The sequence below is a fragment of the Thunnus thynnus genome, chromosome 4 (assembly GCF_963924715.1).
Source record: "Thunnus thynnus chromosome 4, fThuThy2.1, whole genome shotgun sequence".
Taxonomy (NCBI): domain Eukaryota; kingdom Metazoa; phylum Chordata; class Actinopteri; order Scombriformes; family Scombridae; genus Thunnus; species Thunnus thynnus.
This window is the reverse complement of record NC_089520.1, coordinates 15831255-15857116: the sequence shown is the minus strand read 5'-3', so window position 1 is coordinate 15857116 and position 25862 is coordinate 15831255. Positions and strand designations below refer to the sequence as shown.

At 38.3% G+C, this 25862-nt stretch overlaps 1 protein-coding gene across 1 annotated transcript in view; it reads right to left on the bottom strand.

Moving 5' to 3' along the window:
* Nucleotides 1-25862, bottom strand: part of atp2b2 (ATPase plasma membrane Ca2+ transporting 2) — a 136847-nt gene that overhangs the window by 12844 nt on the left and 98141 nt on the right. Inside the window, exons 10-14 of the mRNA XM_067586916.1 lie at nucleotides 23215-23388; nucleotides 19318-19532; nucleotides 18592-18834; nucleotides 7229-7470; nucleotides 5441-5675 (exon numbers count right to left, since the gene is read on the bottom strand). Coding sequence (XP_067443017.1) covers nucleotides 5441-5675; nucleotides 7229-7470; nucleotides 18592-18834; nucleotides 19318-19532; nucleotides 23215-23388 — 1109 coding nt within the window. The remainder of the gene's footprint in view (nucleotides 1-5440; nucleotides 5676-7228; nucleotides 7471-18591; nucleotides 18835-19317; nucleotides 19533-23214; nucleotides 23389-25862) is intronic.

Here is a 25862-nt window from a genome sequence, read left to right as displayed (position 1 = left end):
ATCAACATACTGTAGTTAGTGCACACACAATTTACTTAAGAACATACCATTAGCAACAACATTGCAATCCTTGATAGACAAACACACAAATATACAAAGATAGAACTCAATGAAACTTCTATCTGAACAGTATTCTGCTGCCCTTGTCTGTTTTGTAATAACGAGATGTATAATTAAGCAAGATGTATAATTATTATTTCCCTCCAGACAGTGCTCTAGTAGATTAACTAGGATATATACTGTATGTAGATTGATCTGTGGTAGCACCAGCTAGCAAAAGCAGAGTATTAATTCAGAAACACGTCTTCTTCCTGACAAAGGTCAGTGTGGGCGAGCACTGCTCTCAAAACCCACACATAAACAAAAGTGTGCACATACAGTAGCAGCAACTCACATCCACTCGCACAGACGCAGGCCCACCCACCCACCCACACACACACACACACACACACACACACACACACACACACACACACACACAAATACACGGAGGCAGAAATATGTATCCTTTCCACTCATAAACATATTGCGCATACAGTACACATGGGAGCATTCTTGTACTCACAAACATACAACATAGGATGAAAACCAAATTAATCCACCAACGCAATGCGTGCACATAATGTACGTTAAACTGCCAAATCGAGCTGCTCATGCATGTAAACACAAAGGATTCAACTAATTTAAAGGAATCAGTTTACAAAGTAAATCTGTACAGCAGAGGAGGGCATGTTTTTAATGAGCTGGAGGTTAAATAAACAGAATAGATATCATTTCATTCTACTAGTAATTTCACATCTTATCTTTCAGTTGTATCATTGATAGTTTTAGTGCAATGCTTTAAAAAAGTACTACAAATTAATCAAATAAAATTAATTACTTTTAAGTATTAAATTTGTTTTTAAATGGACACCAGTCAAATTGTAGAAACAATTAAAGGGAAAACAATCAGCCTTAATTTAGATATTAAGGCCGACTTGTTTAATTTTTTTGTTCATTTATGTAAAATAAAATAATAAGTAAAATATTCTGTCTGTAACACCAATTTCCCAATGAGGAAAGGGTCAAGGAGGTTGAATATATCCTGAAAATAACAACAATATTATTCACCAATATGCACTTAAGAGGTCTATTAACATCAGTATTCATACAGTACATGTGCTGAGTTGGTAATGTGTTAACAGTAACCACTTACAGACAGAACAAAAAGCACAAAATACATTAATTCATTACTGGTAATAGGATTTGACAAGGTAAAGAAGTGCTTATAGTAAATATTGTGGCAAGGAGGGAAAGTTTTTACATTTCTCTTCTTTCACCAAGTCATTATTATCGAGATATCAAGTTCCCATCTGCCTATCTGTCATTTCTGCTGTCTGCTTTACTTTCTTTTCATTTGGATTCCCACTGCTCTAGTTGACTGGTCAGCCGAAAGAGGAGGTGGAGAGAAGAGGAGAGGAGAAGAGTGGAGGCTTATTAAAAATACAATCTGGCCCGCCAGAGGAAGAGGGTAGGAGGCTAGTAGGTGAGACTGAAAAACAAGCCTCTTGTGTCTCTAATACAGATCTGGTTACACTCTCGTTTTCCTCCGTTTCTCTCCTTACCCATCTCTCTCCTCCTGCGGTCTGTCATCCCCCCTGACATGAATCTGATTTTGAATCTGTTTATGTTTCTTGGTCTCAATCTCTCTCTCTTTTTCTTTTCTCTCTCTCATTCTCTCCTCTCTTGTCTCTCTGGGGCAACCCTACAGAGCAGCCAGTTATTAAAAGAACATCACATTCTGGAGGATGAAATTAGAGACTAATAAACAAACCAGGAACATGTTTACCACTCTATGTGACCTTTTTAGCAGAGGGGAAAGTCATCTTGTTTCCAATATTAGCCAGCCTTACTAAGATGCCTGGAAATATATTACTGTACAGTGCACTGCTCTTCCACTTCGATTATTAAAAATGTTAGATGTTAAGTGACTGTGGTGGAAGAAAAGGGAAATTCCACCTGCTCCAGTCTTGGAGCAATGCATATATTCATTACTATTTGGGAGTTTTTATTCTGTATTTTTATCAGGACGACCTTCTGCAGTTTGCTCAAAAATATAACTTTAAACAACAACGTGATACAAAAGCGGATTCTTGTTAACTCCTTTCGTTTATTCATTTTGAGGACAATGGTTTCTGTTTTCCCCTTCTTCTCCCTGTACTTATTTTTTTTTTTATCTAGGTCTGTTTAGATGCTTACATAACTCGGCTTCAGACAGAAAGAAAGAGGAAGGTACAGAGCGAGAGAAAGATAGGTGCAGTGAAAGTCAAAAGAAAATGAGCAAGGTGAAAGTCAAGTCCACAATATGGAGAGAGGTGGAAAGGAGAAAACTTGATGGGAAGGGGTTGAATGGGAGACCTTGTTAGGGAGTGAGGAGGGGGATGGAAAAAAAGAGATGAAAGGAAGAAGTTGAATAATGCAGTAGTGAGTTACTTTCCTGCTTCCCCGTACCTGCACAGGAGCTGTAAAGTGAGGTCAGTTTTCCTACTGTACACAGACCTCTTTCCACCCGACTTTCTTTCTCCCAATTATAGTCTCTCCTTTCCTTCAAGTGAAATCCTTATAAAAATGAAGTACAGCTTAAGAAATGATTTCTTAATGCATCACTTATTTCTTAAAATCCCTCTCCACTCAAAAATACGTTTTCCTTCTTGTTCCTACAGTTGGATGTTTGAGAGCTCCACTCTGCAGAATGATGTATGTGCAGTGTGTGACACTGGAAGGCTGTTTTTACATCCATCTGCTGAAAGTGGAAAGTTTTCTGTGTTTTCTGTTCAGTTTCGATTTTAAGCATGATTTGTGACATCACAAATAGTTTAGAAGCCAATCCTGGTCCAATATTAAACTTACATGATGTGTGTGACGTGGAAACTTATCTTTAAAAACTTTAACTCATCTTAAAACATGTCTGATCTTTAAATATCTGAAGAATGGTGTTAATAAATGATGCCTTAACATGTGTACAGTTTTTTTAATACTGCACTTTATTGCTGAAAGGGAGTTTGGAGGGAGTAGGGAGGTACAAACCTTGGACTGAATCACCAAATTCGGGGGTTTTTAAGTTCATTACTTTGTGCTTCAGTTCATTTAGAATAGGGACAGGATTAGACAAGCATGTTGCTTTTTCCTACTCCTTTTTGGTCATGAAATGTTTATTTATGTTGCTTAATGAGAGACTGTTGTATATGTTACTGTGTAGTAGAGTAAAAATGGTCTCTGTCTTATAACGGAGTAAACGTATAAAATGGAAATACTTCTCAAAATTGAACAAAAGTATAGTACTTAAAATAATTCTACGTTGGTACTGTACTTGCCACCTGAGTTTGATCCCTTTCAGACCAAAGTGGAAGCCTTTTTTGTTTGAATAGGTTGATGGCTCATTATCCAACGCTGAATCTCACTAGATATCTACACAGTGTTGGTCTAGAACTGTCTCACCCAGAAACTGCATATTTCGGGACCTAATACAATATATTAATATATTATATATATATAAAACATTTATATAATACACTACAGTTACAATATATGACATTATACTTTACTCATTATAACATGAGTAAATAGCAAATACATGTTACAAAAATATCAGCAATGTACAAAAACTGAATAACGCACGTTCAGACTGAAATCTATAGCTGGCTGAAGCTGATTGGCCCAGTCTGAAGTGTGCATTTCATGAATCAATGATCATTTAGTGAGGCAATCATTAGTGAAGCAATTGATCATACACACACCCTAATGTCAAGCCTTTCAAATGACACATGATCCCTCTCTGATAGCTTACTGTGAAGGCTCCTACTGTCAACGGACTCCTGCTGCTTTGTTCACCCTTTGTTTCCACTGCTCCACCTGTTTATATGTGATGTTATAATCTATACAGAAGTTACCTGCTTTTTCATTAAAGTACAAAGCAGAGTGTAATACACACAAGTGGACAGAATAAAAGTATTAATAATATATCATTATAATATATTAATAATATTGTAACATAGCCATTAATAAATGTCCAACTACAAATAGGTGAGTTTTCCTCACTGAAATAAGATCAGATTCAAACATTTCAGTTCAGTTCAAACATTTTTTCAAATCTGATGTAAACAAGGATGTCATGGATCATATGTGTCATGTGATCATACAACATGAGCTGGACTGATGTAACTAAAATAATTTAACAGAGCTGTTAATGTGAAACCTTAGGGGCTTTCTAGGAAAAAAATGGATTAACCTGACCAAGTGAATAGAGCCTTATTAACAATCCTCGGATTTGAAATCCAGGAAAATTCCAGTAACCCCACATAAAAGAGGTAAGTGAAGGCTGGTCCAGAACAACATGTTGAAAACTTACTTCCAACAGAGTCATAGGTGGTTGATATATACTGTGTTTAAGCTAAGATATTTTGATAGTTACTGTCAAAGATTCAATTCATATTGTGATATTTTACCTTAACTGTATATACATAGTTTGTCAATTAAGACTTCAAATGCTGATTTAAGTCTCCAACATCTCAAGCATACAGAGTTCTTATAAGAGGCTTATATAATTAGGGGTCTGAGTCACTTTTCTCTATAAATATTTTCATCAAACTGAACTACATGAAAAACCTTCTCTTCTCCCAGCCTGCAGCCATCTCTGAATTATTTTTTATTTATGTTTACTTATTTGTGGGAAAACCGTTCACCCTCTCAATGAATTCCACTCTTAAATTCTATGAAAGAAAATCTAATTTGATGACATTATAATCTTTATCTATCTATATCTATACAATATCTCATTTCATGTCAAACAATTTATTTATCATACTGTACAGTTGTATGTCTCCTCTTGTAACAAGATATCTTCGATGCTATTACTCAAAAAAAGAAAAAAATATATATGCTGTTGTCAGACGGTTTGCACATAGTGTACTCTGCTATACCACCATACCGTCATTTATTAGCACTCTTGTCACCTTGATAAGGTACAAGATATACACACAGAGACTGTCTTTGCACACTGTACAAATATACCGCATTTGAAACCACACACCACCTCTCCAGAGTTTTTTTAACACAATGTTGACATGCAGGACATAATTGTCTTCGCTGTCTATCATTTCTAGGTTGTCTCTTGGTCAAATGTCTCAGATATTGAAGGACTGTACACAAAGGTAGGTTGATAGATTGATAGATAATTAATACTTGAAGGAAGAATAGCATTGTTACAGAATCAAACACAAGTAGCACAGAAGAGATAATTGGATATTTTTTTTTAAATCTAGAGGGTATAAACACAATTAAGTGTTGACAGGACAGAAGATCTTAAACCTTAGGTGACATTGCTTGGTGAGGACTCACACTGTAGCATGCATGTATAGACCCGCCCAACATCCACTCCGCACAGTATATCACACGCTCCTACCTCTGGCCTGACAGGGTCCTCTATCCCAACAACACAGATGGCTGTGAGGTCACTGAGGATGTTGTTCTCATCGTCCCAGTTGGGCTCAGGATTGTTGGGAAAGTCACGGTACGCCACACAGATGGTCCTCAGGCCATCACACGCCATGGGCTCAATCACCTTCTTCACCATCTCGTCCTTGTCCCGTGGACGGAAAACCCTCGACTCCCCCACCTCATTCAGAATATGGCTGCATCTGTAGTTAAGGGTGGGGTGCAGAGTGGAATTATTTAGAATTTTGTATTGTAACTTTGGTATTGTCAGTTTTTGTGCAAAGCCAATATGACCCAACATGGAAAACAAAACAAAAGGTAGATGAAATTGACCTTGAGGTGAGATTGTTTTTTCAACTGCTGTTTCCAAGGTCAAGAATAAACTTTTAACCTCTTTTAAGCCAACATAAATGAGAAGAACTTGAAGTACTCCAAAAAATCTCAGGAAAGCAGCTGAGAAATAGACGTTGTGGGTGAAGTTTTGTAAAATACAAACCGTAATTTCCCTGGCCATAATATGTGGTCAAAGATAAATAAATACATTTAATTTGCTAATAAAATTTCTTAATATCCATACATGGAGGAGAATGTATACAAGTTGTAATTGGTTATGGATGCGTGATCCTTGATGGTCCAACAGCTCAGGAGTGCTTGATGCACTGATTCACCAGAACCAACAGCACAGACAAAACATTGTCTACATCAGTGGTTCACAACCTTGAGCACTGGACCAGGGCATATTTTGAGCAGTCCTGAGGCAGGAAGTGTTGAGTTTGTATTAACAGCATAATGCAGTAACTTTAACAGGGCAAACGATGTGGATCAAAACAAGGCTTTGTACTAAAATATGACCAATATACTTATCAAACAGAGGGAATGAGAAATAAAGGCCTGTTACCTTCTGCAGGTGAGGTAAATGAAGACCCCAGTCACTATTTGAGGAAATACCGTATGTTTGTAAAGGCCATAGGATCTTTTGAAAATATATATTTCATTAGTTCACAACCCCTTGAAGTTACACCACAGACGACTAGGGGTTCACGGACCCCTGGTTGAGAAGCAATGGTCTACTTTTTTACTGTCACCAAAGGATATCCACGTTTGATCTACGGTAAATGGATTTCTCATTAGCCAAATAAATGAACATACAAATGGGGAGAAAAATAGGTGTACTGGCATATAGCCAAACACAAAGAGCTGGACTTTGATTGCTGTAAGCCATTTTAAAAAAGCAAATTAACTGTAATTTGTACAAATGTTTATTCAGGATTGGCAAAAATTTTAGGCAAAAATGTGTATATAACTTATCATACTTCAAAATGAAACTATTTGTAGCTGTATTCATTTAAAATGTGTTAAGTCTGCAGAGTAATTACTAAGAAAACTACAAAACACCATTATTTAATTTTAGTTTAATGATACATTTTAGTTGTATTCATTCTTAAAAGACAATTTCAGATCCTACTGTATTTGGGAGATTCATAAATAACTCTCATGTTTTTCTCAGATACTCATTGGTTACTGTTGGTTACTGTCCTGTTAATGTACTGCAAAGTGTCACAATTACGTGACCTTGGAGTCATAACCCACACTCAATGGGTTGTAGCCTCAAGTACATTTTGAACTTGAATTTAATTCACTGTACATTTGGTAAAAAATGCAGTACTTTCTACTATATTACCTTTCAACCAGTTGCCTACTGTATGTGATACTATTATTATCATTTGTCTCATTTTAGTCACAAAACAAGACTTACTTTTTGAGGACGATCTCAGAGGCTCCCTTGCTGTACATGCGGAAGCTCCCGTCAGGCAATTTGATGACAGTGCTCATGGACTTCCTGACAGAGTTGAAGGTGTAGACTTTGTAAAGCTTCTCCTCTGGGATCTGGTTTCTTATTGGCTGGTAATCTCGCTTCAGGTCCAGGACCAATCCCAGCAGACCGCACTCTGTCTTGTTGCCCACCTGCTTCGGCAGACCGCCTTCCTTATCTGGGGGCTAGAGAGATGTGGAGAAAGAGAGATTTTCAGATGTTCAATCTCATTTCTGTTTTCAGCCTCATATTTGCTGCGATACAGTAAAATATGTGCTTATTTTCTACCTGTGGTTATGTGGTGTTTCACTTAATTTATTTAGTTTAGTTATGAGTGATTTACTTAAGTTTGTCTTTTATATTATTTCAACCTATTCCATCACTTTACCCTATTCTTCTATGTTTTTAGTCCATCTACAGTTGTGTTTTGTCATATGGGAAATGAAAATAATCCTGCTATGAATGACTCTCAAGTCTTTAGTTTAACACATTCAAAGAACAAATATACTGTTTGTTTTGAGATCTATTCTATTCAATGAACAAGATTCTCTTTTCCTCTGTGCAGTGCAATGTGCCTTACCAATGTAAGGCTTGAAATAGCTGCTAGTGATAATTAACCAGCTAGCAGGTGAAAGGGTTTCTCTGTGTGGGAGGGCAGGAGATGAGATAGATGGAATCAAATTTGGATGCTCTTATTTCAGGCATGCGGCTCAACCTGTTGCAATCTGTAATTACACACTGGAACCATGTTTTTCTCCAGTTCAGCAAACATCTCAGTATCCACATTTCCACATGACTACATGGATCATGAATGATAGACAGAGCATGTGATCTGGATTTTTGCATACAATTTGTTGGTATAAAGCGCGGTTGTGACATTTAAGGGTGCAACAAATGATTGTTTTCATTATTGATTAACCTGCTGAATACCTTCTTGATTAAATGAGTCATTGTTTCATCTATAAAATATCAGAAAATAGCAAAAAATAATTTCCCAGAGCCCAAAGTGACGTCCTCAAATTGTTGTTTTGCCTGAGCAATAGTCCAAAACCCAAAAATATTCATATGGATATAGACAATAGACAAAAAAGAAGGAAAGCAAACCTTTGAATTTAATGAAAAACTGAGCCACTTTTTTGCTAAAAATGACAAACAATTACTTGAACATTAAAATAGTTTTTGTTATGATTTATTGTTTTATGACAATCAAGTAACTGATTAATCAACTAAGCTGTCATGTGTTTTCCTCTGAGTAGTGGGGGAATATACTGTGTGCGATTGGAAGAGGATCAATTTCTCTTCCTCTCAGGGTTGGAGAGTGTTTATTATCAGCCAACAGTAGAGCCTTTTATTGCAGGTTATGTGTGTGTGTGATAACTGTTCAAATCTTTGCATGAGGCTGTTAAGGTGCTACAGTATATGTGTGCACACTTAACGTGCACGAGCATGTATTTGAGTGCCGTGCATGTGGTCAGCTTGTGGAAGACTCAGCGTTGCCATGGTAACACTGGGCAAAGCATACTTTGAGGAGAGACTTGGGAAAAGAAAGGGTGCTCTCTGCCACTCGGGGATTTTTACTCTTTGGCTCTGATTCTCTACCAGGAATCTCACTCATCTCACTTCACACATCTCTTCACCCTTTTCATCTTCCGCCATCCTTATTTATTAGTATTTCTGTGGAGCTTCACTCCATTTACTCACTCTGTTCCCCACAATAAATTGTCATTATCACACAGAAATACAAGCAATACAGTGTGGCTATCAATTGTTTTACTTTGAATATCCACCACTTTCTAAATCAGCCGGTGTGATAGAACAAATCTCATTATCGTCAATATCCTACACACACACTTATACACACTGACCATTGTAGTGACATTGATGCTCATAAGTCTGGACACATCTGAGAGTGTGCAATCTTTACTGTCATTATTCATAATATGCCTCTTCAAACAATCACACATTCTCAAGCTAATTTTCATTTTAATGTAACAAAACACATGTAGGGATAAAAGAGATGTTCATTTTAACTCTTGAGCACTGCTAATCAAGGAAATAAGGACTACAACTAACAACACTATTTAACAAAATTACAAATAACAAAATTGTTCCTGAGTAGTAAGTGTTATTTCCTAAGTTTTTATGCTTAAAAAGTATAGAAAATGGCTATTTTTTCCCTTTAAACTTTGCTTTTGTGACCTGGACAATGATATTTTCAAATGCACTTATTTCCAATGGGAAAACAGGCAAATTTGCACATTTTCATTCACATAAAGTCAGAAAAAACAACACATGAATCAAAATTAACATGTATTTATACTAAAGATACACAAAAGTTTTTTAAGATTTACAATTATACTGTAAATCACTTTCACAACTCAGCCCCCAGATACAGTCTCCCATCATCGAATCCGGTGAGTCATATGTTGTTGGTTTTTTTTCTGTTTGATTGTACAACATGTTACATTTGGTTCATTTGGGTCCCTATTAGCTGGCACTGAGGTGACAGCTAGTCTCCCCGGGGTCTTGCTATATAGTACCTACAGTACGCTTGACACCTACACTCACAGCTAAGGAACAGCTTGTCAGGTACACTCTCTTTCACTAACACACAAACACACACACACACCCTCACAGCATGTCAAAAGCACACTGAACATGATGCTTCTGACTTGCTGCAAAGCAGACACCTTCGGTCTGTGCCATTTGCCCCAAAATAGATCGACTGCTGGCTTGCTGTTCTGCATCTAAACAAGACTCCAACCAAGATAAGATTTAAAAGGATAGCTTAACATTTTGACGTTTTGAATTGTACTTTCTTTTGAATTTTACATGAAAGATTCTGTATCGGCAGCGTAGTTAATCATATTAATGGCTTGTTGGAACTGGTGCGCTCACGTTCTCCATCTAATGACTGCTCTTGTCCACCTGCTAACGAGGGTTTGACAGAGAATAAACTAAAGCTAATAAACTGTGCTCATTTGCCTTTTTAAGGTGGCTGACAGACATATGCTTAAATAGATTTCCATGCAGTGTGAAAGAAAATATGACTGAACTCTACTTCTTCAGTTATCTATGTCTACTCAAACACACAACAACTATTTTGCGGGCTTTTTCTTTTCTGAACAGAAGGTCTGAGGATAGAGGGTGTCTTACGCTGTCCAGATTGTAAAGCCCTTTGAGGCAAATTTGTGATTTTGGGCAATTTAATAAAACTGACTTGACTTGAATGGGTTGAGATGAACAATGTCAAGGTTTCACTTTTTTGATGAGTGTTTTGTAGTTCTGGTTTCAGGAAATCCTCTATCAAATTATACTTCCAACACCTTGAAGGGATACTTCATCTGCTTTTAATGTTTGCTTAAGCAGCTCAATATTTACAATTTTAGTAGGCACAATGAATATTGATTAACTCAGGCTCAGACATATTTACATGTCCCTTTAGCTGTAGCTGCTATGAGCCACGGGTTCCAGCTGAGAGGGTTAGAGAGAAAGTCATCTAAAATCTCATTAATCATTAAAACCCAATCAGAGTGCTGGCCCATGTTCACCTAGTAATTGGACATATCTGGTTAATGTTCAGCTGTGTGTCTCACAGATGCAGACAGGAGTATAAATACTTTATACGGAGTTTGCGGTAAATAACAGAATTAATGCCTTTTCCTAATGACCAATGATTACATCAGGGAGACACTGCCTGTCATTGGCTAATGAGGGGATGGAACAAATGGCCTCATCTGCACTGTCTGCTACGTGTTTAGGAGAATAGGCTCCCAGCAACAGAAAAACACCCTACTAAACCACTAAAAGTAAATAAGCGGTTAAAATACCATGCAGGATGTATTATAGCTTTTAAATGATGAATCTTACATTAAAAGTGTTTTTTGGTCATGTAGACACATCTAGCTTTATTTTTCTTAATGTTAAAGTGCGTAATATTTAGTGGCATCTAGTAGAACAGACTTGGTAGATATGGAATATAACATTCATAAGTATGTTTTAATCAGTGTATAATCAACTGTAAATTGGAATCGTTGTGTTTTTGTTACCTTAGAATGATCTTTTTATATCTACATATGGAGCGGGTCCTCTTCCACGGAGCCCGCCATGCTTCTACAGTTGCCCAGAACAGACAAACCAAACACTGGTTCTAGAGAGGGCCTTTCATGTTTTTCGTGCATTTCGCGGCCACTGTAGGCTCTCCTACATGCTTGGAAGGGGAGAGGGTGGGGAGGGGTATTCAGTTGGTTGCAATCTGCAACCTCACCGCTAGATGCACTAAATCCTACACAGTGGTCCTTTAAAAGATCTTATTTTGCCAGTGCATATCATTGATTCCACTTGTTCACGTTGCAGTTTCTTTGCTTTATGGATTTCATACAAAGGAAATACGAAGGTTTTTCAAAATTCTATTTAAATTCAAAAACTAAATTCCAGTACCATCATCTTTTAAAATTTTGGTCATATTTAAAATTTCAAGAGACATTTTTGGCCCATATATAAGACAATGTTTGTTTGTTTGTTTGTTTCTGGAATATTAATTTTTGGGGTCATCTGGCATTCAAAGACTAAACATAAATGACATTATGTATTCAACATTCTTTAGGTAATTGTCAGTCTTTGACTATAGATGTCTCTTTTGAGGGCTGGTGTAGTAGAAAATTGCACAGTAGCTATCTGAATGTAATGTAATGGCTGCTTTCAAGGGTATTGATGATCATAGACTAATAAAATGGTTAATGCGGATTGCTGAAAATTTTCAAAGTACTAAAAATGGGATAAGAGATACACTACCAGTAGGCTATAGCTGATATGTTATATTTGAAAATACATTTAGAAGGTATTAGTCTACCTGGTTTTATTCAAAAAGTCTATCCAAAACAGATGTGGAAAAGGCTGGTCATCCTTCAGTCAGGGACATCTTATATCTGGGGCACTATGGTGCTCTATGAGACACTTCAAAATCAAAAATCAACTCACAACATGTCAGCCTGGATGTTACCACACACTGAAAGCCATCTGTGAGTTGTTTTATTGGAGATAAAACAGAATTTTGAAGAAAGCAAGCATATGTACATTAATGTTCTTTAAAATTATACAAATAACTAACTATGTTGAGTTTACACACTTCAGAACACAAAATCTAAATTCAGATCGCACAGTTCGGATCAGAAAACAGATTTTGAAGTCAGAACACATAGTGAAATTAATTTGGCTGGTAGAACAACTTCTATAATCAGAGAACTGTGTAGAAAAACACCAACACAGATACTGTAGCTCCTGCAAAAACAAAACAAGGCGGGAGAAAGAGAAATGAACAAACAGAAAATAAACAAAAGGCAGACAGCAACACCACTGCCTTTTATTCTCAGAGATTCCGCAGAGGTTCAGCTTGACGTGGGTTTCTACGCACAGGGACAGTTGCTGGCATGGGATGCCCACCGTTGGCATGACTAGGCTACGGCTGGCACGTCCTGGCCTGGAGGTGGCTAAGGACCAGCTGCCCTCTCCCTGGTCCTTGGGTGCTCCCGCAGGCAAGGACATATGCCAGAGGGAGAGCTGGCAACTTTACTTCCTATTCCACCTGGGGCTCTCCTTAATCCATCCCTCCTGTTCCTTCCCTCTCTCTTCTCCATCTCTCCCTTTTCTTCCTCTTTCTCTTCACACTCCACCCACCCTTTTACAGTACTCGTCTTTCTCTTTATGTCCCTGATTTTACATTTTTCTCCTGTCTTTCCCTCTCTCTCTCCCTCCTTCTCCTCTATCCCTATCCCACCTTCCTTACTTAAGATGATTTTTTCATCTACCTCGCTATCAGTGTCCCCAGTCTCTTAAAAGGCGCCCGCCCCCCCGCCTCCGCCTTCCCTCTCCTTTCCTCTTTGCATGTAGGAGTGGATGATATTCTAGCTCTCCACATGACTGTACCAGCCAACTGGGCTAAGGCCTGGAGGCATGCTGGAGGGCAGGGATACAGTCTTCCAGTCCATGATGAGGACACTTGTCACGCGAGTATGGTTTCTCTCTCCTTTCCTTATGTATAATCTTCTTTCATCCTTTTTTTTTTTTGTACTAATTCTTGCTTTGCTTCTCTCTCCCTCCTCCCTTTCCATTGGCTTTCAGCTTCCATCTCTGACCATTTCTTTCCTTTATTTTCTTTCTTTTGTTTTATAATCTCCTTTTATTTGCCCTTCTACTGCAGACACCGGATTTTCCCGAAAACAATTGGGCAAGAAATAAGTCTCTAATTCAAACCAAATCTCATTTCAAAACATGTAGTTTCAAATCTGTTTGTATGTGTTTGCGGAAGGTCTGTGGTGTGTGTGGAGGGCATATTTTTAACAGCAACACCTTAGTTTCAATAACCCCATGTAACAGTGAAAATACTAATAAAGCCTTCCTTGTATAATATTATTTTAACTATATATTAATACACATATACTGAATACACAATTTAGTTAATAAAAACATTTGAGAAATACATCACATTATTTCTATTACTACTATTATAAAATCTATGCTTGTCTGATGAGATAACCTGTCCAAAGTGCTAACAATAAAACTACAATTGTGAATTTGTATCTACATAAGTTTTAATTTTGTTGGTGCTCTTGCCATCATTTCATTTCTTCCCTGCTTGTTACTTTTGAACAGCTGTGAATTGTTTCGTCATGCAAAGCTCCAAATATGGAATATTGCTTTACCCCAGGCGTCCACCTTTAATGTGAGAATGGCAGATTACTAATTAGCTAGTTATGAGAGAACAATGAATGTTAGATTGATTGTGTGTGAGTCACTCATAACCTCAGGTCCGATACAGTAGCCATTTTGAGAATAAACTTTCTACTAAGGTACTTGTTGAGTTGAACGCTCTGTAAATTGCATGTCATGTAATTAAACGCTTATTTGTTTTAATGGCTGTGGGATTCATTTTAATCTGGTGGTTTTCTTTACCAACCTCAGCCACATGGATTCATTGTTGTGGGAGTTTTGGGGTTGTTTGCGTGACCTTCTTGATTTCATTCACATAATGTAATAGAAACTTCTCTGTCATTCTGGCATCTGGATTTGCTTGATTATAACTACTGGGTTAAACAGTTATTTGAGATTTTGTGTAACTTTAGAAGCTCTGCACAGCACATCGCATGTGCAGTTATCTTTTTATTAGAAAAAACACAATTGTATATTAAGCTGCTCTTTAATTTTGTCTCGGCAAAGGGTTTAACAAATATCACTTTTAAACATTTATTTTAAAACATTTAAATTCACTCTAGGGTAATTATCAGAGCATCTCTGTCCAGATGGTAGGAAAAATGCTTCAAGATCCAGACTGTCCCAATTTAATCTAGATGTCTGGTTACTACAATGTAGGCTGAACTGGTTATTGTGAAACAAACCGTGGATAAGTATTAATGGAATTGTTTATAACATAATAGTCTTTCAGATTATAAGTTTTATTATAACTGACCTCACATTCTCTGAATAAAATGTATGTGTTAAGTGGTACTAGTCTCCTGAGTCAACCAATAACATGGCCAATGAAAGCATGAAATCTAACATGTCCTGCGAAGGAAATGCAGGGAACCCATTAAGCTTGGTGCCTGTGAAACATCAAAGCATTGTCATTCTAATGTGATGACGCCTTCTCTTTCACTGCCATCTCAGCAACACTGTCAAGTCTGTAAGCAAGTGCTGAACACAGAAACAGAAGAGAGAAGAGAAGAGTGTCTTTTGTACATAATTCTGCTGTGGATGTTTCTGTCCCTGCCTCATCGATCCATGTTTGTCTCTTTCTCCTTCTCAGCGGCCAAAGCTACTCCAAACATAGGGACACTGGATGCTTCAAGCTACAGACATCCAAGACACTCTCATCTCTCCTCCAACGTTGTGCAAACAAGCACACAATGTCCAGATGACAAAAGCACTGTGAGCCAAACCCAATTATATTAGGACCTCACTACTCACTACTGAATGATAACGAGGCAGTTAATTTGAATTACAAACCATAAACTGCTCATTGTAGAGCAACGCATGGAATTTTGCCTACTAAACATAAACTGAATCTTGTTTTTTTTCATCATCTACATTTCAACATCACATTCTGTTTTGCTACATAGTGAGCTACTATACTGTAACTGTCCTTCCCTTTCCCCAACCACCTATACCTTACAATTGTGTGTGTGTCTCTTGTCCTGACCGGAATAATGACCTGAGCAGGTGGTTGAAGCAACATGAGATTGAGCTCCCAGGACACTCACACAGCCATACTAAACACACGCCACTGTGCTGTGAGAACACACACCTGTGATCTCAATACTTCCTACAGTGGCAGTATGTCTGATATGACAGATGTGTGTAGGAGTAATATTTGTGTGCACCTGTATGTGCATCTGGACCTGACTAGTTTTAGTTTATATACACGCACAGAGTGTTCTTATGAACAATGTTAATATGTCTTGTACATTATGAAAAAAAAAACCAAACTAAAAACGTGAAGTTAAAGAAAAGGACAAGAATAAAAGCAGAGATAATTCTATGCGGCTAATGTTCGCTATGGGGCTCTTGCCATTAGCGATGACGCATGTTCCTTTGAAATAACGTCAGCATATTGACGTCACTGAATGCCATTCACAAATTGCTATGTTGCATGCATGACTTGTCTACATGCTACAAACTGCTTGTGAGCTTGTTGTATCCATGTGTGCACATATCTTTCTCAGAATATATGAATAAGAATACGTGTGCACATGGATACGACATCTATGAGCATGTACAGTACGAGTGCACATATACTGTATTGTGTGCATGGGTTCATTGTGTAAATGTGTGTGAATTTCTCCCCTGAGGATGAGGCTTCTCCACTTTAGAGTCTGTATGTGCTGACAGAGGAAGCAGAGCTATACCAGTGGCTATATTATGAAGCCAGAGAGGCAGTAGGGGGACTGATATGGGTATCAAAGCCTGCCTCTTTGCCTTTGTGCCTTTGTGTGGTGGCCATCAAAGACTTCCATAGCCATCCTGGCATCCCACAGGATTGGCCTCTTATATAAGAACACACCAGCCAACATACTGCAGGGCTGGAGTGGTGCTGAGGGAGTGGGGGCGGCCGGGGGAGGGAGGGAGGGATGAACTAAATATTCCTCAGAAATTTCTGTTTCTGAGTTCCCTTCCTTCGTTAATTATGTCTGTCCTTCTCTATCTTGCTTTCCCTTTGTTCCTCTCTTCCATTCAAGAGCTCTCAGTAAATAAATACATCCATGCCGACATACTATTTACGTGCAAATGCATGCATGGATGAGCTAAGGATACACTTATACAGTAGAAGGATGTGATATACTTTTTCTTGAATAGGTGGGTAGCCAAGCAGTTAGCAAGATACATACAGTACATGCTGTAGGTAATTAATATAGATGTAAGGTATCAGACATCATACCATAGATATGTAAACTGGTCTCATTTCAAGTTTACTGTAAGTTTAACTTCAAGGGTGCCTACTTTGGCGCATGAGGTAACCTCTTTTATGAATGAAAAGATTAAAAAATGTGACTAAATGTGCTATTTAATCCACTAAGTCTAAGCCGCACTCTGCCGGTGTTTAATTCCGTTGAGCTAAGCAGCTATGGAGGTACAACAGTCTGATGTAATGCTGCAAAACATTCCTCCAGACTTTTCAAAAGGGATAACATCTCGTTAATGTGGCACATCTTAGTAGCGAAATACGGTGGGAAAAGGGAAACTGAGGCAACATCAGAAAGTAGTTCCAACAACAAAACTGATTCATAATTTCAACCATGTGGAAATAGATTTAAACTATATCTCATGTGCTGTTGATCTGCGTCACACACAGAGACATTATGTGGTATTTGTAAGTGGGGGAAAGATGGAACTGTGCAAATTGAAGGATATTTGTACGTAGACTGCAGACAGAAACTGCAGCATGTGTGGTGTGAGAATCAGATTTGACCAAGCTGTGACAATGAAACATTCAGTTACACTAGAGCATTCAAGATGACACAGGGAAGAGTTGGCTTAAATGGGAATATTTACATCATGTACATTATTGAGGAGTGAAATTTTACTTGTTACTTTACTTGTTATGACAAAAGTTAAACATGGACATATTTACATGTGAGCTCTGTACATTGACATCAAAATGAAAAAATTTAATTTAGCATAAAGATTGGGAGCAACACAACTAAGAAGTACCTGTATGTCTCAAGTGTATCTACTGTGCGCCAAAGGAACCAAACTTAAAACAAGAGTAGCCACAGATTTGTAGCACTCCATCTTAGAAACCCAGTGACCAACACTCTTGTTTTCACCAAGACTGCGATCATGCCTTGAGGGGTAGGAAGTGAAATCTGTGGGATCCTTCTATCGCAGATGTCCCGCCTGCTCAGCTCATTCCCCATTCAAACTCCATAAGGGTATTTGTCAGTTGGTCAGCCATCAATGAATGTACTCTACTGGGGTTTACAGGGATAGTGACACACGGACAGGCACAAATGGTGTGTGTGTGTGTGTGCAGGTAAGTGTACGTGGTCATGCCAGGAAAAGGATTACTCAGGCATGTTGCTCTAACAGCCTAAAGACATCCTGATCTTGGCAATCTTTGCTTTTAGGATATTTTAGAATATTTTTGCCAAATGCTTCATGATGGAAATAATGTTTCAGAGATGAAAATCCATGCCAACAGGTTTCCGATTCTGTTTCTGTAGTCTGTCTGTCTGTATATTTATCTATTTCTTATTGCATGCAAGTCTAATTGGCTTAGAGAAAATCTCTCTTCGCTGCATTCACTGTAAACAAGAGACCATCTCCAGCACTCAGACAGATTGGATTCAATTACAGTCTGCTACGCTCTGAATATCAGATAAGACAAAATTACACAACCGTTCTCAAGGTGACAAGTTGAGTGAATGCCTGATGAATCTAAAACAGCAGCCAAGGACACTGACTGCCTGCTTTGCTAAAAAGAAGGCACTGCAGAACTGTCTTACTGTTTCAGGGCTGCTCTCATCGTATGGTTTCACCACTCACACAGAGGGAACTGAAATCTATGCAGCCCAGCCCCCATATTTAAGTTTCAATAAAATAGGCTTTAGTATAATAAAGTAGATATAATAAAGTAGAATAGCTTAAATATTGTGATTAGGGGACAAAGTGCTGTATTTGTTGTACAATATAAAAAATGGAAGGGGTGTATGTGATTAAAATTTACACGACATAATATTATATAGTAATACTTTGTCTCTTTCTTCACATTCATGGGTGTGGAGGGACTTCTACTACCATTACAGGTGGCTTACCAGTATCTTGGTGGTATAGGCGCTGTTGAGGGAGATGGAATTGATCAGTAACTCCAGTGATTTGGGTGGCAGAGCTCCAGGATCTGGGATTTCTTTGTAGTGCACATCTCCAACATAACACTGCACAGCCGTCATGCGGTTGGTGGTCAGCGTGCCTGTCTTGTCAGAGCAGATGGCTGTAGCGTTGCCCATCGTTTCACATGCATCCAGGTGACGAACCAGGTTATTGTCTTTCATCATTTTCTGTTGGTAGGATACAACATCATGATCACGACACATTGCAATGCACATTTGAAAATGCTTGGAAATACTTTAAGAACTAGGTGGATGCTTGAATTAGCTTATCATGCACTTGTACGGTGTAAACTTCTGTTGTTGTGCTTACGAATACAAAAAAAGGGATGTCTGCAACAGTTAAAGAAAAATATGCTCTCTGAATGTGGCCCTAATCAGAATTTGCTTCTGTTTGCTGCTGTGAATCACATAAGTGTTTTAACACAGTGCAAGCATTAACTACACACAATCCTTATATATGCATGCAAATCACACTCTGTGTGAGGTTCAGAAGTTTGCACACACAAACTCAAATGAAAACAATACAGATATGTGGAAAAGGAGAGAATCAAGTTACAATGCAAAATGTGTACAGAGTGGACAGCCCTTACAACACACGTACAGCAGCTCCACAATGTACAGTATGTACTCAATGTGTTTGTTCTTCCTCACCTTGACAGAGTATGCCAGGGAGATGGTGACAGCCAATGGCAGCCCCTCCGGCACGGCCACCACCAACACAGTCACACCAATGATGAAGAACTTGACAAAGTACTGGATGTAGATGGGAGTGCACTCTGGCCTCCAAGGGTGCTTCTGCATCACAAAGTTGTCAATGGCAAAGTACAGGACCAGGATGATGACTGTGATGGCCGACATGAGCAAACCTGAAAAAGGTACAGAAGGTATCAGTTGTGCAATTAAAAGTGAAACATGTTATTTAAAAACTAAATGTTGTCACTGGAAACTGGGTATGGAGGAGGGAGTGTTTGAAAGAGTGGAGTGGAGTTTCACTTTATTTTACACTTTATCGATATACATGGAGAAATTTGCCCTCTGCATTTGACCTATAGTATCAGTGCAGCACTTGGTGAGCAACTCTAGTTTTTGCCTGTGCCTTAGACCAGACCAATAGTGAAAAATAACTAATTTCAACTGCAGCATGTATGTGTGTTGGTACTGGAGAAAGCCAGGGCACCTGGAAGTAAACCAATGCAAAACAAAACTCCACACAGAAAAGCACAAGACAGCTCTGGACGGATTCAAACTCAGCATCTCAGTTACTCACCTCAGTCACAGTCAACTATACATGTTTTGACAAGTATATTTGGGGTCTTTATTCCTTCTCTGATAACTAATGAGGCACACCTGGTGTCAGGTAAAGTGCACAGAGAACAGATAAGCAATAGTAACATAAAAACAGGCACACATATTAGATGGTCTCAGGCCCTGGAGTGAACAAAGTCCAAACATTTTCTGCCAGACCCGCAGGAATGCCATCTGATCTTACAGTGCTGCTTGTATGCTAATCCAGCCACAGTATTTCATTGTTCTGACAGGGACGTGCAGAGGATGTTAGAGGGGCAGGGGCCCAAGTTCAGAAAAGGTAATTTTTGCAAATAATTAAATAAATATATGCCTGGAATGACTACTTTTGAGACACTGTTAAAGGGATATTAAAACATTTGTATGTAAAACAAACCCGTGACTGAGGTTGGTTCAAACACTGCTACATGACAGTTAATTAATGATACATGCAATTAAGTATATTTCAGTAAATTCTCCTCACATGTTAACCAACCCAACTCTTACCTACTGTGGCCCTCTGACTGACATCCTCACTTGCAGGTGCTCAGCTTAATACTGCTGACAAAGATGCACTTCCTCTAGCCGCATGGCTGCCTCTCTCGCCTCCATATTCATCTCTTACCGCCTCTTCATAGAAGGCATAATTGCTTCAGTAATAACGGGCAATCAGAAGATGCTGATATAGATACACTGTTCATTTTTCATAACTATACCTGCTATGCCTTCCTGTCACAGTAGAGGGAGGGAGGCCTGTCTGTAGGCTGTCATTGACGAAGATCTAGTAGCATGGTTATTTAGTTCGAAGCCTACAATCAAAATTATGCAATTACTGTTGAAAGGGGACCTATTATGCTTTTCCTTATTTTCAGTCATATATATAATGTTACAATGTCTGATGTTCATATTAAATGTGGCCAAAGTGTCAAATAATGAGGTAAATGTATGTAGAAGTAATCCCTGTGAGCAAAAAGCATCCGCTTCAGACTGCTCTGAATGTTTGGTTTCCAACAGCTTTTTCTACTTTCAGCCTGGGCCAATGTCAGCTTGTGATGGATTTCTTTATATGGTCATCTGCTCCACGCATAGCACACAAGCTCACTGCTCCGCTGCACTAACATTATGACATTTTTCCATTGTTTTGGGGGTAGTCACGCCAAGCCATGACTCGAATCGAGCTGGCCCGCTGTGAGTGTTTTTCCATTACACAGCACAGCAAAGTAAAATAAGTTGTTTATCTGTTGGAGGTGTGCTGGTCATCTGCAGCCAGCGGCGCCAGAATGAGTTTTGAAGTGGGGGGAACGATGCTATTTCAGCCATAACTCTAATGTAGCCTATCTCACCTTGTAATTGGTCACATAGTTTAGTAATTAATGTTACACAACAGCGTTTGCACTGCAATGTGTCTCAAGAATAAAACATGAGATGCTACTTTTGCAGAAAAGAAAGTTGGAAAAGAGATTATGATGAGCCCTGGTAACTCAATGTGTTATTCATAAAAAGGTAGAATATCAAGTTATAACCAACCAGTCTGATGTGTATAAAGGTGTGTGTGTTTATTCTGCGGAAGCCTGGTGTTGTTTTCAGCCGATTTAATGAAGGTAAACACATTGAACAGCCATGCATAACGGCACTACGCTCTGGGGCGGCACTTCTTAGAGGCTGCAGATTTATCAGCATATCAGTCCTGCTGCCTTCAGATGCTGCAGGGATTTAATGAACTGAGGGAGAAGCTTCTCATATAGTATAAAGCAACTGTGGACAACAGATACTGTAAGAATCACCCACATTCATTTACAAATCAATACAGATGCTTTAACCACATTAAACATTATTTTCTGTGCCGATTCTGGTTGGAGAATATATAATTGAAATAACTTATTTATATTTCAAAGCATTGATCCATTATTGCAGTACATTGCAGTACAGCAAGTATTTAGTTTGCTCTTGTTGATAAAAATCAAGAAGTGGCAGCAGAGGGACTTTGCTCCAGAAACAGATGTGGTTCTGAGATGTTGAACATCCATTTTCCACAAAAACACCACCAACTTGCATTGCGCTGCCTATATGTATGTCTCCTCGCAGCAGTTCACTGTGCATGCAGCACTTTGCATCACAATACCAAACAGACAGGCAAAGCAAATTTGAAAGTTAGGAAAATACCAAACAGCCCGTGTGCTGCTTGCACTGGTTGTTGCACTATCACGAGGAATAGGGCCCAATGTCGTAGTTTTGGTGAAATTATTTAAACTAGTCCGAACTGGAAGCCATAATACTCATGGTCGGTAGAGTAGGCTTAGACATTATCGCTGTGACTGTAATACCTGGTTTAGACATTACCACTTTATTACCATAACACCTGAAAGTGGGAGGACAAAGAGTCTCATTGTGCCCCCATTCCGGCACCAGTGTCTGCAGTTCTTTATCAAACATCATCACTGTGGCTGTTTCTGTAAATTCTTCACCATAAAAGTCTCCTGTTATTTAGTAATTTAAAAGCTTTTAATTTGAAGCGGTAAAGCAGGAAATGTTGGGTTTTCATCGATAGTAATTTAACATAACTCTGTTACGGCTGCCCCTCGGCAGGTGGGCTCATCAGGAGGGGGGCCTTAAAGAGACAGGAGCTAAGTGGCTGAACTGAAGGGCTGCATAAAGGGCCAGTATAAAATAAATAAGGAGTTTTTTGAACTGTGAATCATCCAAAGCTACTCTAGAGGAAAATAAAAATATAGAGCTGGAAATGAGCATAACAGGTCCCCTCAATTATGATGTTAGAGAACATTTATTTTCTTTAACAGGACTGAGAGAGAGAGAGAGAGAGAGAGACAGAGAGAGAGCTAATGTTAGCTAGCTAATGTATTACATTAGCTAACTAGCTATTGAGACAATAAGACAACATTAAAACTGCTGTGGTGTGATAGAGTCGTTCTTTTAAATTCAGTGGATCGGACACAAGAACTCGATTATATTCCACTGATTCCCACATTACTAGCAAAAGGTATCAATGCCAGCGTAAATGATTCACAAAGTTCTTAGAGAGCAGGTAATAAAAAAAAAAAAGTGCAAAGACTCTTCAACAGTTCCTTAACACACACTTTAGCCTTATTTAAAACTGATTTGATTGCTTTAAGCAACCGAGACATGAGTCTTAACAGTGCAACATCTTGCTTTGATGGACAGGATGATGGTTCAGTACCTTCTTGCCCCTGATTTAGCTGTCTGAGTGACTGAGTGATGGACTTGTCCATGTGCAATTTGCTTTACCTGCTTTGCCAATCTGGACAGCCAGTTTGGTCAGCTTCCCTTGCAGCACAGACTTCTCTTTCTTCGAAACGGACACCTTCTTCCTCTCTTTCTCATCGGCTTCTCCACCCTCAGCGCTCTTTAAAGGCTGCATCTCCATGGCAGCTGCTCCATCCTGCTTCTTTACTGTAAACACCACAAGAAAACAGACAACAGCAGTGTTAGAGATAAAGATTAGACCAAGGAAATGAGGAAGAAAAGGGAGTCAGGATTTAACACCCAGGTGTTCCATTAGCTCCAGGACGTAGAATTAAGATTTAAAACCAAGGAGACATCATTGTGTCATCCCGTGACAAGATGAGAGCTAATTGGTATGGATAAAGCTTCCACATACCATAATAAGGATTGCTTATGTTTGTCCCTGCATTGTCTTCTTGATAAGATCAAAGGGCCTGTGAGCCATCTTAGTGTGTAGAATATGAAAACAAAAACTGTATGATACTGTAGGTCTTCTTTTGCTACAGTGTGGGAAACACTGTGTCCTATCATTCTTGCTATCTTTTCATCACAAACACATATTTGCAGTAAGCCATGAATAATTCAGTAGTCCTACATTCGAGGTCCAGGCCATGTTCACAGATTATTTAGAAACCTGCTAAGCATTTGCAGAAAGTGAGGAAAAGGAAACCTTACAGTATATATATCACATTTCACACACACTAGGAAACTCAATGTGCTTTACAAAAAACTAAAAATACGAAGCAGCCAGAAAAGAAACAAAAAAATTAAAAGGAATAAAGTGAAAAAGCAAATTTTAAATGCATAAATAAAATATAGTCTCAAGTCTTCCAGTGTGTAGCATAATAACTAAACATTGATGTTTAGTTTGCCATTTTGTTTTTACTCTGGGAATACTTTGTAGACCATTGTCAGATGACCCTAGAGGTCTGGAGAGTTCATATTCTAAAAATGAACCAAAAATTTATTTCAGTATTAACTCATTGACTGATTTATGGACCATGAAGTACAGATGTATAGACAAGCAGCAATGCTTTAAAATCAGTTTTATACCAAACTGGAAGACAGCGCAGAAACATAAGATGAAGAAAGTTCAACTTCTACACTGACAATAATATCATCATTAAACTGACAGTCAACAGAATTAAAAACAAACTTCACATTGTTGAAAATCTACTCTCATATAATTATAATGACAAGCAATCTCCAAATAGTAAAACCTTGTGTATGAGTGTGATCATAGATTTTACTGAAACAAACCTTCTTTGTCCTGCACAAAAAATAAAATATAATAAAATGGCTTCCACTTGTTAAAACGTCCAAACCCAAAGCATTTGCTAGGATACATAATCTTCCATGTACTGTATATTTCAAACATGCAATATATCTTGACATTTTGAGATTAATTGATCTTTTGTCTACTCCATACTAATGGGACTGGTTTATGGTGTGGCAAAAGATTTCATATTCTTAAGATCTTCTGCAAAAAATACTGTTCAGGCTGTAAAACCAATCCTCAATTATCTCACTCTGTCTCCATCTCTCTGTCCCTCTCACACTCACACAAACTGTACAGTGCTTCTCTGTTAATGTAACCCATTACTAAGAATCATTTTAGCCCAGTTTCCTAATGACAATGAGGCATGTGCTTGATGCTCATGAAAAATCTTTGTAATGTTGATCATTTGTCATACTCTCTGGTTGTGTACTTTGAATTTTTCAGCTTGTGTCTCTTATTGCATGTCATTATGCTTTTGTGTCAAAAGGAAATATTTTGTCATGACTGCTTAGACTTGGTAGAGCTGTTAAAAGTCCAACTGGAAACCAAACTAGAAGTGGTGAGGATGCCAACAATTTCCAGGATAAAATTTGTAGATGACAAAAAAAAAATGTGTCTGTTGATGTGACAAAACCCTGCTTGTAAAATATGATTTAACTAATGAATTAGTTGATAAAATAAAATGTATCTTTAATGAAAGATAATTTACCAATGTTGGTGATTAATCACAATGTATTCATATTTGTAAGAACAAATAATACCAAACACTTTATGATTACAGCTTCTAAAATGCAAAGATTTGCTTTCTTTGTCTGTTTTATATTACTGAAAATTGACGTTCTGGGTTTCTGAGTGTTGGTCAGACACAATAAACTATGTGAAGACATCTCTCTGGTAACCTATTATTTGTCATTCTTTTTACTTTTCATAGACTAAATTGATAAATTAACAAAAATAAAAATAAACATTTATTACACCTCTAAAAGACACCATCAAAGATATCACAGTATCCCTTTATTCCCAGGCCAATTTATGTCAGATTGTGAGACGCTGAAAATTTATGAGATTGAGAGAAATTTCATGAAAGATGGAAAAAGGGAAACCGTTATGAATATATAACTTGGGCAGAGTACTAACAGGACAGTTTTGGGTGTTTTTGGTGGAAAAGGGCAGCCCGAGTGATGCGGATGCAGTAGTTTAGGGACAGGTTGCTGTTCTCTCAGAGAGAACAAGACAAGTCAACAACACAACAAGAACAACAACAGAACAACAGACCAGGGACAACACATCAGTGACAGACAGAGTGGAAGGGAGGGAAATTTTCTAACCTAATACGACTGCAGGTCAAGCCAGGGTCAAATATACTGCAAAG